The sequence below is a fragment of the Ahaetulla prasina genome, chromosome 1 (genome assembly GCF_028640845.1).
Source record: "Ahaetulla prasina isolate Xishuangbanna chromosome 1, ASM2864084v1, whole genome shotgun sequence".
In the NCBI taxonomy this organism is placed as follows: Eukaryota; Metazoa; Chordata; class Lepidosauria; order Squamata; family Colubridae; genus Ahaetulla; species Ahaetulla prasina.
This window is the reverse complement of record NC_080539.1, coordinates 185,988,760-186,003,473: the sequence shown is the minus strand read 5'-3', so window position 1 is coordinate 186,003,473 and position 14,714 is coordinate 185,988,760. Positions and strand designations below refer to the sequence as shown.

The 14,714-nt window shown below is 35.9% G+C and overlaps 1 protein-coding gene across 1 annotated transcript in view; it reads right to left on the bottom strand.

Moving 5' to 3' along the window:
* Positions 1-14,714, bottom strand: part of IQCA1 (IQ motif containing with AAA domain 1) — a 331,503-nt gene that overhangs the window by 232,406 nt on the left and 84,383 nt on the right. The window contains exon 4 of the mRNA XM_058185159.1: positions 13,003-13,194. Within this exon, the coding sequence (XP_058041142.1) occupies positions 13,003-13,194 (192 nt within the window). The remainder of the gene's footprint in view (positions 1-13,002; positions 13,195-14,714) is intronic.

The window sequence follows — 14,714 nt, the reverse complement described above, 5'->3', positions numbered from 1 at the left end:
TTTGTTGGAGGGAAAGAAGACATTATTAATAGGAGTTTATGCTCCGAATCAACAACAAGAAAATTTTTTCAAGTTTTTACATAAAAGAAAAGTATTTTGGGATTATAAATCATATATATTAATGGGTGATTGGAATGGTGTGTTGGATACTCAAAAAGACAAAAAAAGTTTAAGGAAGATATCAAGCCGGGCGAAATTACCAAAGGCTTTTTTTGAAATGATGGAGGACTTGGAATTAAGAGATATTTGGAGAGAACATAATACAGAGGGATTTTACCTTCTTTTCTGACAGGCACCAATCATTTTCGAGGATTGATTTTATTTTGATTACTAATGATTTGTATTCTAGAGTGAAGAAGACTAAGATTTGTTCAAGAACTCTATCTGATCATAGTCCGGTTTGGATTGAATTTGATCGGGAAAAGGAGGCTAGGAGATCATGGAGGTTGAATGAGAATTTGTTTAAATATGAACAAAATGTAAATGAATGTAAAAAGCAAACGAAAGAATTTTTTATTATGAATATGAAAAAAGAGACATCTATAGAGATGATTTGGGATGCCAGCAAGGCTTATATGAGAGGAAATCTTATACAAATGAATATTAAATACAAAAATAAATTGCAGAAAAAGAAAAAGGAACTGGAAGAGGAAGAGGAAATTAAAAAGAAAGAACAATTATTGATAAATAGCCCAGGAAATAGTAAAATAAAAGAATCAATAAATATATTAAGAGGTCAGTTTAACATGTTGATGGCAGATCAAGTAGCAATTAATTTACAATATGTAAAACATAATACGTTTAATAATGCCAATAAGCCAGGAAGATGGCTTGCCTATTTAATAAGGAAAAAACAGAAATCACGAATGATTGATAAAATAGAATATAGGGGTAAGGAAGTTTATCAAAAGAACTTGATTAAAAAAGCATTTTTAGAGTATTATAGTAAGTTATATTCTAGGGATATGATTGATGATACAGAGATAGAAAGATATTTACAACAACAAAATATTTGTGAGCTTACAGAAAACCAAAGAGAAGAACTGAATCAATTAATTACTTCAGAGGAAATTTTGTTAGCAATTAAGCAACTTAAAATCGGTAAAGCACCAGGTACAGATGGTTTAACAGCTGTTTATTATAAAAATTTACAAAATGAGATGGTTGAACCACTTAAAGAGTTATTTAATAAAATTCAAATGGGAGGAGATGTTCCCCCTTCATGGAGGACAGCCTTTATTTCGTTAATACCGAAGGAAGATCGAGATGGTATTAAAGCAGAGAATTATAGGCCTATATCACTTTTAAATACTGATTACAAGATATTTACCAAGATACTTGCTAATAGATTAATGCCAGTGATGAATCAAATAATTCATAATGATCAGTCAGGATTTATTAAGGGTAGGTAGATGAGATATAATGTGAGGCAAATCGTAAATTTACTTGAATATTTGGAACGAAACAACCAAGTCTCAGCGGCATTCCTTTTTTTGGATGCTGAAAAAGCTTTTGATAGATTGGATTGGCAGTTTTTGTTTAAAGTAATAGAAAAAATGCAATTTGGGGATTATTTTATCCATGCAATTAAAGCAATATATCAGAAGCAAACAGCACAAATAATAGTAAATGGTGGGTTAACAGAAACTTTTAAAATTGGGAAAGGGACGAGACAGGGATGTCCCTTGTCCCCATTACTTTTTATTTTAACTTTAGAAATTCTTCTGAATAAAATACGTATCTTTGTTGGGAAGAATAGCGGCTATAAAAATGAATGTTTTGCCCAGGTTTTTATTTTTGTTTCAAATGATACCAGTGCTTAAGAATGATATTAAATTACAGGAATGGTAAAAGGGGATTAATAAATTTGTATGGATGGGCAAAAAACCAAGAATAAAATTAAAAATAATGCAGGATACAAGGGAAAGGGGGGGTGTCTTAAAATGCCTAACTTAAAATTGTATTATGAAGCAGTTGTCTTATCATTAATTACTGATTGGATTAATTTAACTGAGGAAAGAGTTTTGAATATAGAAGGTTATGGTTTGTTATATGGGTGGCATGCCTATTTATTATATGATAAGAAAGTAGATAAAATATTTAAAAATAATATAATTAGAAATGCATTATTGAGGGTTTGGAGGAAATATCAATATAAATTAGATGGAAAGATTCCAATATGGGCAATCCCGAGATACATGATAGAAAATATAAATATATATCAAAAGATGGAGATAGTTACTTATAAAGAACTTCTTTGTATGGAAAAGGGGGAATTACAATTAAAATCTAGAGAAAAGATGGGGGAAGAAGGGAAAAATTATACATGGTTCCAATATGGACAATTACAAGCTAGATGGAAATTAGATCAAAAAATAGGTGTTAAGCAAATTGAGGATAATTTGTTAAAACAAATGAGAGATCAAGGCCAACAGCATATTAAGAGGTTGTATAATGTATTAGTAGAAATAAACTCAGAGACTGAATTGGTTAAGGATTGTATGATTAAGTGGACACAAAATTTTCAGCAACCAATAATGTTGGAAACTTGAGAAAGAATTTGGGTGAGGAATGTTAAATTTACACAAGCGCAAAATATGAGAGAAAATTTTTATAAGATGTTTTACAGATGGCATTTAGACCCCAAAAAATTGTCATGTATGTATCCTAATGTACAGGCTAAATGTTGGAGATGCAATTGTGAAGATGCCACTTATTACCATATATGGTGGACTTGTTAAAGCATTTTGGATTAAAGTATGGTGGATCATGCAGAATATTTTGAAAAAGAAGATTAAGTTTACCCCGCAGTTCTTTTTACTAGGAATAATTATGGATTGTACAGCTATAGAGACTAAATTGATTTTGAACTTAATAACAGCCGCAAGACTTTTGATTGCTCAATATTGGAAGAAAGAAGAATTACCTACAATTGAAGAATGGACACTTAAAGTATCAAATCTGGCAGAAATGGCAAAAATCTCTGCTTACTTGAAAGACTATACACAAGAAAAATATATTTTAGAATGGAAAATGTGGATTGATTATATTCAAAATAAGTATCAGATAAAAAAATATCGAATAGCATATGAGTAAATTTAGGAAATATTTTGTATTAGATATATTTCTGAAGGAGAGGGGAATTGAGAGTGTGATTAAGTGTGGAGAGACTAGAGATTATAATTTAGGAATTATTTTAGATTATGATTGTTAGTTTTGATACCCTGCATTTTGTTCTGGGAAGTCGGGGTGGGGGTGGGGGTAAGGGGAGGGAATTGGGGGTTGAGGCTAGAGATGGAGTGATGGTTAATGTACAGGGATTATTGAAGATGTATAAATATAATTAATGTAGGGTCGGGTCTGCCCAGTTACCATTTTAGAACGGTGGGGAGGGAGAAAAGAGAGAGTAGGAGGTAGGAAAGAGGAGAAGAGGAAGGAAGAGGGGTAGAAGAGGGAGAAGGAAGGTGGAGGGTGAAGGGAGGAGAGGATGTAGATAAGAGAAGGAGAGGAAGGTCTGGAAAGTAAAAGAAGGTAGAAGAGGGAAGAGTGTTAAAAAGGGGGGTGGTGACTGGGCAGGCCCGACTAATTGTATATAACTGTACATTGAATGAGTTGTTTGACATGATTGTAAAAATAAAACTTTTTTATGGAAAAAAAAAGAGCAGTTTGAATTAATATTGGTAAATGTATACATTCCTCCAAACACATCCCTATATTAGAACTCTGACTATTTGACATGTTTAGAAGTCATTGTAAGGACTTGCCTCTTGTCTCTCCTCAAGAACTCAGAACTCTTGCAACAAGTAACATTTCAAAAGGAAACTTTTATCGGAAGATAGTGATAGTACGAACAGTAAGGCATGATCTGAAATTCCCGCTCAAAACTGTTAAACGTTGCAGAAACCCCTCCCCTATGTCCAATCCAAGGCAAGCCAATTCATAGGTGCAAGGTTGGTGTGAGAACTCAAGCTGAGAAGGTGATAAGAAGTTGTTCTTAGGCACCGCTTTGCCCATTCCTTTGGAGCTGAGACAAAACAGATGGTCCCAGGCCTATCCCTCCCCCTTCCTTTCCCAAGAAGGTATATCAAAGTGACAGAAAGACCAGAAACAGGAAAAAGTTGTAAAGGAGCATCCTGGCCCTCCTCGCCATAGGGATCTATAGGGGAACTGACAGTCATACTAGATTATACAGTCATGGCCAAAAGTGTTGGCACCCCAGAAACTTTTCCAGGAAATCAAGTATTTCTCACAGAAAAGTATTGCATTAACACGTTTTGCTGTACACATGTTTATTCCCTTTGTGTGTATTGGAACAAAACAAAAAAAGGGAAGAAAAAAAGCAAATTGGACATAACATCATACAAAACTCCAAAAATGGGCTGGACAAAATTATTGGCACCCTTAACTTAATATTTGGTTGCATACCTTTTGGAAAAAATAACTGAAATCAGTCGCTTCCTATAACCATCAATAAGTTTCTTACACCTCTCACCCGGAATTTTGGACCACTCTTCCTTTGCAAACTGCTCCAGGTTTCTCTTATTGAAAGGGCATCTTTTCCCAACAGCAATTTTAAGATCTCTCCACAGGTGTTCAATGGGATTTAGATCTGGACTCATTGCTGGCCACTTCAGAACTCTCCAGCGCTTTGTTGCCATCCATTTCTGGGTGCTTTTTGGCATATGTTTGGAGTCATTGTCCTGCTGGAAGACCCAAGATCTCGGATGCAAACCTAGCTTTCTGACACTGGGCTCTACAATGCGACCCAAAATCCTTTGGTAATCCTCAGATTTCATGATGCCTTGCACACAGTCAAGGCACCCAGTGCCAGAGGCAGCAAAACAACCCCAAAACATCATTGAACCTCCACCATATTTCACTGTAGGTACTGTGTTCTTTTCTTTGTAGGCCTCATTCTGTTTTCAGTAAACATTAGAATGATGTGCTTTACCAAAAAGCACTATCGTGATCTCATCTGTCCACAAGACGTTTTCCCAGAAGGATTTTGGCTTACTCAAGTACATTTTGGCAAACTGTAGTCTTAATTTTTTATGTCTCTGTGTCAGCAGTGGGGTCCTCCTGGATCTCCTGCCATAGCATTTCATTTCATCTAAATGTCAACGGATAGTTCGCGCTGACACTGATGCTCCCTGAGCCTGCAGGACAGCTTAAATTTCTTTGGAACTTGTTTGAGGCTGCTTATCCACCATCTGGACTATCCTGCATTGCAACCTTTCATCAATTTTTCTCTTCCGTCCACACCCAGGGAGATTAGCTACAGTGCCATGAGTTGCAAACTTCTCGATAATGTTGCGCACTGTGGACAAAGGCAAATCTAGATCTCTGGAGATGGACTTGTAACCTTAAGATTGTTGATATTTTTCCATAATTTTGGTTTTCAAGTCCTCAGACAGTTCTCTTCTCCTCTTTCTGTTGTCCATGCTTAGTGTGGCACACACAGACACACAATGCAAAGACTAAGTGAACTTCTCTCCTTTTTATCTGCTTTCAGGTGTGATTTTTATATTGCCCACACCTGTTACTTACCCCAGGTGAGTTTAAGGAGCATCACATGCTTGAAACAATCTTATTTAGCCACAATTTTGAAAGGGTGCCAATAATATTGTCCAGCCCATTTTTGGAGCTTTGTGTGACATTATGTGAGGTTGAATGTGTATAGTTTTAGAAGAGCTCTGTGTGTGTATATGTGTGTGTACATACACATACAGTATATATAGTAGATAATATATCTTTTTGTGTGCCTATACATACTCAACACTACGTAATATGTAATATTGTATATACATATTGTGTAATATGTATATACACAAATGGCATATATACATAGAATTAAATATTATATTTTGGATGTTCAGTAAATAAATAGATAGGGAAATTGTATCTTGTTGAGGCCTTTGAGGCCAGGCCAGGCCAGGCCTCCTAACCTTAACCCTAACCCTAGACGTGAGTGATATCAAGTTGGCCATGTCTACCCAGTCACATGACCACCAAGCAAGCCATACCCACAGAACCGATAGTAATTTTTGAAACCCACCACTGGTAATATAATGTAAGTGGATATATGCATATTTCTGTTTTTATTTACCTACTTATTTTGTCATGTTTATGTAGTAGTGTATAGTGGAGGTAGAGATCTTTGAGAGCTGTATGAAACGACATTTCATTTTAATGCATGACGATTAGTGTAATTCAAAGTGACAATAAAGTTAGTCTAAGTGTAAGACAATGACGAATCCACATATAGACGTGAGGTCGAACGACTAGCCTTGTGGTAACAATCTGGAACTGAACACACTCGAAACTGTAGAAAAGTGCGTGTTTGGAAAAAATACTCTTATAAACTAAATTATAAGGTACCTCTGTGGGCAAGTCCTAGACATACAATAGAGAATATAAATATAGAACAGAATCAGGAAATGATTACATATAAAGATCTTTTGTATACTGAAAGAGGTAGTTTGCAATTAAAATCTCTGCATGTATTAAAAGTAGAAGGGAAAAATTATACTTGGTTTTAATATGAGCAACTACGTGCTAGATGGAAGGAAGATCAGAAAATTGGTATAGTGCAGAATGAGGAAAATTTGGTAAAACAAATTAGAAATCAGTCTCAGGAGCATGTAAAGAGATTGTATAATGTGTTACTTGAAATAGATTCTGAAAGGGACTTGGTAAAGGACTGTATGATAAAGTGGGCACAAAATTTTCAGGAGCCAATATTATTGGAAACTTGGAAAAAAAATTGGGTTAGAAATGTTAAATTCACACAGGCAAAGAATTTAAGGGGAAATTTTTATAAAATGTTTTATAGATGGCATTTAGATTCTAAGAAACTATCGTGTATGTATCCAGATATGCAAGCAAAATGTTGGAGATGTAATTGTCATGATGCTACATATTTTCATATTTGGTGGACTTGTAAGGATATTAAGGCCTTTTGGATAAAAATTTGGTGGATTTTACAAAATGTTTTGAAAAAGAAGATAAAGTTCCTGCCGCAATTTTTTCTGCTGGGAATTATTACGGACTGTACAGTAATTGAGACTAAATTGATTTTAAATCTAATAACAGCAGCAAGATTACTGATAGGACAGTATTGGAAGAAAAAAGAAGTACCCACAATAGAAGAATGGATATTGAAAGTTGCCAATTTGGCTGAGATGGCAAAAATCTCAGCCTTTTTGAAAGACAATACGCAAGAAAGTTACTTAAAGGAATAGAAAAAATGGTTTGACTATATTCAAAGTAGATATCAGACTAAGAGTTATCAGACTGCCTTTGAATGATTAGGATGTATTATTTCTGATTGTTTTGGGGGAAGCTAGGAACTGATGAGAATTGTACGAGTATAACTTAGTTGGGAGGGAAATTTTTTTAGCATATGTTTGTTTTAACTATACCTTGTGTTTGTTTGGGGGGGAGGGGGGTTTGTGAAGGGAGGGGGGAGGGGTGGGGGTAAAGGAGGGGAAAAATTTTGTAAAACTTTTTCAATAAAAAAAACCCTGTAGAAATTGTGGTAGACTTTAGGAGAAACCCTTCCATACTTCCACCTCTCACAATATTTGACAACACAGTATCAACAGTAGAAACCTTCAAATTTCTAGGTTCTATCATATTGCAAGATCTAAAATGGACAGTTAACATCAAAAACATCATCAAAAAAGGACAACAAAGACTGTTCTTTGCACCTCTATAACTGTCTGGTTTGGTTCTGCAACCCAACAAGAAAGACACAGACTTAAGAGGATAATTAGAACTGCAGAAAAAATAATTGCTACCAACCTGCCTTCCATTGAGGACCTGTATACTGCACGAATCAAGAAGAGGGCTGTGAAAATATTTACAGATTCCTCACATCCTGGACATAAAATGTTTCAACTCCTACCTTCAAAACGACGCTACAGAGCATTGCACACCAGAACAACTAGACACAAGAACAGTTTTTTCCCAAAGGCCATCACTCGGCTAAACAAATAATTCCCTCAACAATGTCAAACTATTTACTAAATCTACACTACTATTAATCTCATTGTTTTCATCACCAATCTCTTTCCACTTATGACTGTATGACTGTAACTTTTTGTTGCTATCATTAAGGGTTAAATTGCAACCTATGACCATCATATGTGTTGTAAATGTTGTACCTTTGATGTATTTTTTTTCTTTTTGTTTTATGTACACTGAGAGCATATGCACCAAAACAAATTCCTTGTGTGTCCAATCACACTTGGCCAATAAAATTCTATTCTATTCTATTCTATTCTATTCTATTCTATTCTATTCTATTCTATTCTATTCTAATCTAATCTAATCTAATCTAATCTAATCTAATCTATTCTATTCCAAAAAATTGTTGAGACTTTGGAAAAAGTGCAAAGAAGAGCAACTAATATGACGAAAGGCCTTGATACTAAAACATATGAAAAACGGTTACAGAATTTGGGTTTGGCTAGTCTAGAGAAAAGAAGGACTAGGAGGGACATGATAGCAGTATTCCAGTATTTGAGAGGCTGACACAAAGAGGAGAGGGTCAATTTATTTTCCAAAGAACCAGAGGGCAGGACAAGAAACAATGTATGGAAACTAATCAAGGAGAGAAGAAACCTGAAATTAAGGAGGAACTTCCTAACAGCAAGGACAATTAACCAGTGGAACAGCTTCCCTTCAAACTTTGTGGGTGCTTCATCACTGGAAATTTTTAAGAGACTGGACAGTCACTTGTCTGAAATGGTATAGGACTTCCTACTTGAGCAGGGGGCTGGACTAGAAGACTTCCAAGGTCCCATCCAGCTCTACTTTGATTCTGATTCTTATAATGTGTAAAGAAAAGGACATTAGTTCAGAAGCCATTTCCTTTTTCTTTAAACTATAATATACTGAATTTAAAAAAGAGAATAGTAAAAGGATTGATAGAAATACAAATGGAATGATTTTAATTAATAAACATTTTTCAAAAATATTTTCAGATTCAATCACATTTGAAGACATTGTGTTAAAAATTTTGTTCTATTATTGGCTCCATTAATGGCTTTGAGATCAACTTCCTGAACTCGTTTAAATTAATTACAAGCTGTTTATGGAATGACTCTGAAGAATTTCACCCTTAGCTTGCAAATGACTTAACTCAACTGCAACTCTTTTCCTCAAACCTATTTGTATAAAATAGTAAATAAGATCTGAGGACATTTCAGAGTAACAAATGTCTCTTACAGCATTTTTTATAATTGATGAATATATGAATTATTGTTCTGAGTTCCTTATAATTCAATTCAATGAATTACAAAGAACAGAAAAGTACAATGCCTTTGCTTGGGGCCACAAAGAATTCTTCCATAGATATTTTTATAGTCTTGGAAAGAATGGTAGAAGTGGAAAAAGCTAGCCAAGTTTTCTTCTGGAAAAGCTCTCACTAAAAATAGATAAAAACAAACAGCTTTCCTGAATATATCTACATAAAGCAAGAGAGACTGTAACTGTTATTATGTATTTATTTATAAATTATTTATAAATTCACCCACATTTAAACACAAATACATATAATCTATGAAATTATACATTAACTATGATAAATACAGAAATTAATCCTCAGTATTATATGCTGATGATACATTATGGTTTATTTCTGATCTTCACTCTTTGATTCTGGCTCTGTTGCACTTGATTAATCTATTTTTTTAGAATAGAATAGAATAGAATAGAATAGAATAGAATAGAATAGAATAGAATAGAATAGAATAGAATATTAATATTCTAATATTAATAATTCTAATAGCATATGCACCAAAACAAATTCCTTGTGTGTCCAATCACACAAGGCCAATAAATTCTATTCTATTCTAAATTCTATTCTATTAATCTATTTGGCCATTATATTATATTATTTGGTCTAATTTAGAATGGCAGAGATTTATTTGTTACTATATTAGATAATAGTTGTAGTTATAGATAAAATGAATTTATTAATTTTTATTCCATGTGACATTTCTAAAAATTATAACTGAAGGAGTCAAGATGTTTTATGGAAATTCAGAGTCTGGATGAAATCACTACAAATACCTGGGCATCTTTCTAGGTGACAATATCAAGCATATTGAAATCAAGAAAAAGGGTAGAAGTGAGTACATCAAGAGAGCAAAGAAGTCCAAACTCAGCGGAGGCAACACCTCCAAGGCAATTAACACTTGGGCAATTCCAATCATAAGATACACAGCTGAAATAGTGGACTGGACTCAAGCATAACTAAAAGTCCTGGATAGAAAGACTAGAGAAATAATGACAATGAATCATGCCCTTCATCCATGATGCAATGTTGACAGAATGCTTACCAAGGAAAATAGTTGGGTATGGAGTGTTTCAAGTACATCAGATATTTGAAGAAGAAAAAAGGGCATTGGAAGAATATCTGAAGGACAATGCAGATGATGAACTGAAGCTAGTAAACCAAGAAAGCCTACTGAGTACTGGAGAGACCAAACTGGCCTACAAGAAAGACTAAATGAAGAACAGAAAAAAGGCATGGGAACACAAACTGTTACATTACATGTATATTAAAAAAAAAGCAGGGAATACAGATAATAAGACCTGTCAATGATTAAAAAGCAGAAAAATTGAAGGAAGAGACAAAGCAGCTAATTTTAGCTACACACCAGGCCATAAAAACAAATGCACACAAAGCCGGAACTGAGAAGATAGCAACAGACAGCAAGTCTGCAAAGAAGCTGAAGAAACAATTTTTCACCTGGTCAGCTGTTACAAGAAGATTGCACTAACTGACTACAAACAATGGCATGACAAACTAGCAATAATGGTGCAATGGAAGATCTACAAGAAATACCACTTGCTTGCAAGCAAGAACAGTTCTTGTTTGCAGGCAAATGGTATTTCTTGTAGATCTTCCAATGCACCATTATTGCTAGTTTGTCATGCCATTGTTCGTAGTGCAATCTTCTTGTACCAGCTGACCAGGTGAAGAACTGTTAAAATAAGAGAGAGTAATAGAAAATAAAGAAGGTAAAGTGCCCTGAGATTTTAGAATTCAAAATGTTATGACAAGCACCTGCCACATAACATCCCAGACTTAACAACTATCAATAAGACAGATAAAAATGTCTGAACAGTGAACACGGCAGTACCCAGAGATAAGACAACAGAAGAGAAAGAACTGGAGAAGATAACAAAATACAAAGATCTGCAAATAGAAATAGAATGTCTGTGGCAAAAGAAAGCAAAGGTAATACCAATAGTAATAGTACCCCTTGGCCCAAAACAATTGGAGCACCATTTGAACACCATCGGCATTGACAAAATTACCATTGGTCAATTGCAAAAGGCAACTTTACTCAGAACATCCTGCAATGGTACCTTTAACACCATCAAACATCAATATCTGCCTATCCCAGATCTTTGGGAAGGACTCAACAGGTTGATAAAGATTTCAAATTCAGTTTAAACATCTGGTTGACTGTGCAACGAATCAGTAGTAATAGGTTTCTTTTTGAGAGGTATAATAAACATTCTAAAAATTAGTGTAATTTCCAGGTTAGTAGAGATTTTATGTGGAATTCTCATAAATATTTTTGAACAAAACTCAGAATATTTCAGGGTGATCAGCCCAGCTGGGCGTCCTGCCCCAGCACGTGCACAAGAGGCAGCAAGTGAGCAGGGACCAATGGTATCCAGCAGCAGCTGCAGACCACTTGGTCAGCCACTTTGGGAGGCAGACAGAGGCAGAGGCGTGGCGGGGGGGGAGGCAACCAATCCGGATGTGCTACACGAAAGCCGAATGTCAGTGGGCTGGAGTGGGTATGCAGCTTTCAGGAGGCTCATCTTCACGCAGTGGCACCAGCAGCAGATGGAGGCAGAGGCACGGGGCAGAAGGCAGGCAATCCCACCATGCTACATGGGCCGCAGGCAAGGGGAGAAAAGCAAAGATGAGTCTCCCACGGCGCCCACCTGCTCCAGCCCACCAACACTTGACTTTCCTGCAGCCCACGCAGTGCGTCCAGATCATCTGCCTCCCCCCGCACCTCTGCCTCCATCTGCTGCCAGTGCTACCATGTGAAGACGAGCCTCCCATGGCCGCCTGCCACTCCAGCCCATTGACTCTTGGCTTTCTCAAGGCCTGCACTGCACGTCCAGATTGTATGCCTCCACCTCGCCTGTCTGCTGCTTGGACAGGTAATCAACTCACCTGTGCTGTGTGAGCTGCCAGACACCGACAGCCCAGGTACACTCACTACCTCCTGTGCTGGCCATGACCACCACCCCCTTCACTAGGGCTTATTTTTGGGGTAGGGTTTACATTAGGCACACACTTAAAAATCAGGCTAGGGATTATTTTGGCGGTAGATCTTATTTTGGGGGAAACACAGTAAGGTAAGTAATTCACAGTCTTTTGAACTACTTACCTGTTATATGGAAAATGTCACTTAGACTATTGAAATGGATGCTCAGTACCCTTTTTATTGCTAATAATACTTCCGTTTGGAAAAGATAACTTAAAGTTTCCAATTACTTAGAGCAAGGGTCCCCAACTCCCGGTGCATGGCCCGTTGGGACAAGGGCTGCACAAATGATGGGTGAGCACATGAAGCTTCATTTGTGCATGCATGGGATTAGATTGAGAGTGTGAACCTGTCCCCTCCCCGCTCCCCACCAGTCTGTACAGCCAAAAAGGTTGGGGACAACTGACTTAAGAGGATTAAAGACCTGACATTACAACTTAAGAACAAACTGCTTAAAATATGTATCAATTACTACAATGAAATACAATAATCCTTTCCTGAAACCATTGTATTGTATTTTATACACAAATGTATGAGAAGTAAATATGTATTTTTTTCTTTTCTTCGTTTAATTAAATGAAGGCAAACAATAATATAAAAACAGATATGAACATTCTCTATAGATTCAAAAGAACATTCAAAACAAATTGAATAAAAAGCCACTTTTCAATGGAACATATTTGTATGTATGTTTTACCCTTTGAATGCACATTGCAGCAGTTTCAACATCTGGACCTTTTGTACCCTGAAGCCTGGCTAATCGTTCTCTCTTTTCTTCAAGAAAGATTTGCTTCATGAATGTAGCTCTGAGTCGGCCCTGCCGAGCTCGCTCAGCTATTTGAATTACTCTTACAGCTTCTTCTAAAAGCATGACCTTCACAGGTTTTTTCTGCAATATAAAAAGGAAGTTTAAGAGAAAACCCAATTGTTATTTCAGGTAAGCGCACCGCATCAGTCCTGTTGACAGGTATCATTTTGACCCCAGAATAATTCCAAATATATTATTTACCTCTTCCTACTTTGTGGGCGGGAAATGGGTCTAGAATGCTTCTTTATATTCTCAAGGTTCTGTCCTTGAAGGAATATACTGACAGAGCTCTTGCATGGCTACCCAATTTGAACAACATGATTCTGGATGGTTTATAGTGGACCAAAGAACAAAGAAATCAAAAACAAAGTAAATAATACCAACTAAAACCAAATATAACAATTATTTGGCAACTGGGTACTAAAATGTATTAGGCCCTTTGCAGACAAGGTTATTTATCATCCTGATTTGAATGCCTGAGGGAAAAAGGCATGTTTTCACTATCTTTTAAAAGGCTTGCATAGGGCCAACTATATGTCAGGAGATTATTCTAAAGGGCAGATGCTATCACAGCAAAGACCATTCCTCAAAAGTTCTCTAAGATTACACTGTTTTACGGAGGAATCTAGAATATGCCCACCTTATTAGAGCATGCAGGATAGGCAAACAACACTGAACAAGGCGTACCACGAAATAATCTGACTCTGTACCATATAAGTCTTCATAGGTGATAATCAATACCTTGAATTATATTCAGAACCCTGTAGAAAGCCAGCACAAGTCACAGAATAAGGTGTCATATGCCCATGCCCAGGAATGCCCCAAACTACTGGCTCAGCTACATTCTGGACTACTTGTAGTTTCCGGATGGTCTTCAAGGATCCTATGTATGTAGTGTGTATTGCAATACTGCAACCTAGAATAACTAAGACATAAGTAACTATGAACAGGATCTCCCATTCTAGATACTGTATAGTGTATAATGATACACAGCTATTTGGATGTAAAGTAGAAAATGCTTCAAAGGGCACCTGGGCATACTTGCTGCTCATGTTGCTGCTTCTTAAACATACACACTTCTTCCTACATTACAGCATAGCCACTCATCCCCTACTCATCTCCATTAAGGAAAAGTCCATGAAAAGTCAAGGCTTATTTAAGGAGCTGCTATCAGAATTAGCAAAATGTGCCCATATCCCTATGAAGCACCTTTCCCACTACAGATCCAAATAGTTGTACAGCCGTAATAATTTGTATGGAGAAAAAAAAAAGCTTGCTTTGACTTCCTGCTTTGCTGGCTGAGGAACTCTGGGATTTGAAGTCTAACATAACGTAACGTAACGTAACGTAACGTAACGTAACGTAACGTAACGTAACGTAACGTAACGTAACGTAACGTAACAAAACAAAACAAAACAAAACAAAACAAAACAAAACAAACAAAATAAATAAAATAAATAAAATAAATAAAATAATAAAATAAAATAAAATAATAAAATAAAATAAAATAAAATAATAAAATAAAATAAAATAATAAAATAAAATAAAATAAAATAATAATAAAATAAAATATTTGTGCAGCTTTCTGAGATTTGGTGTGT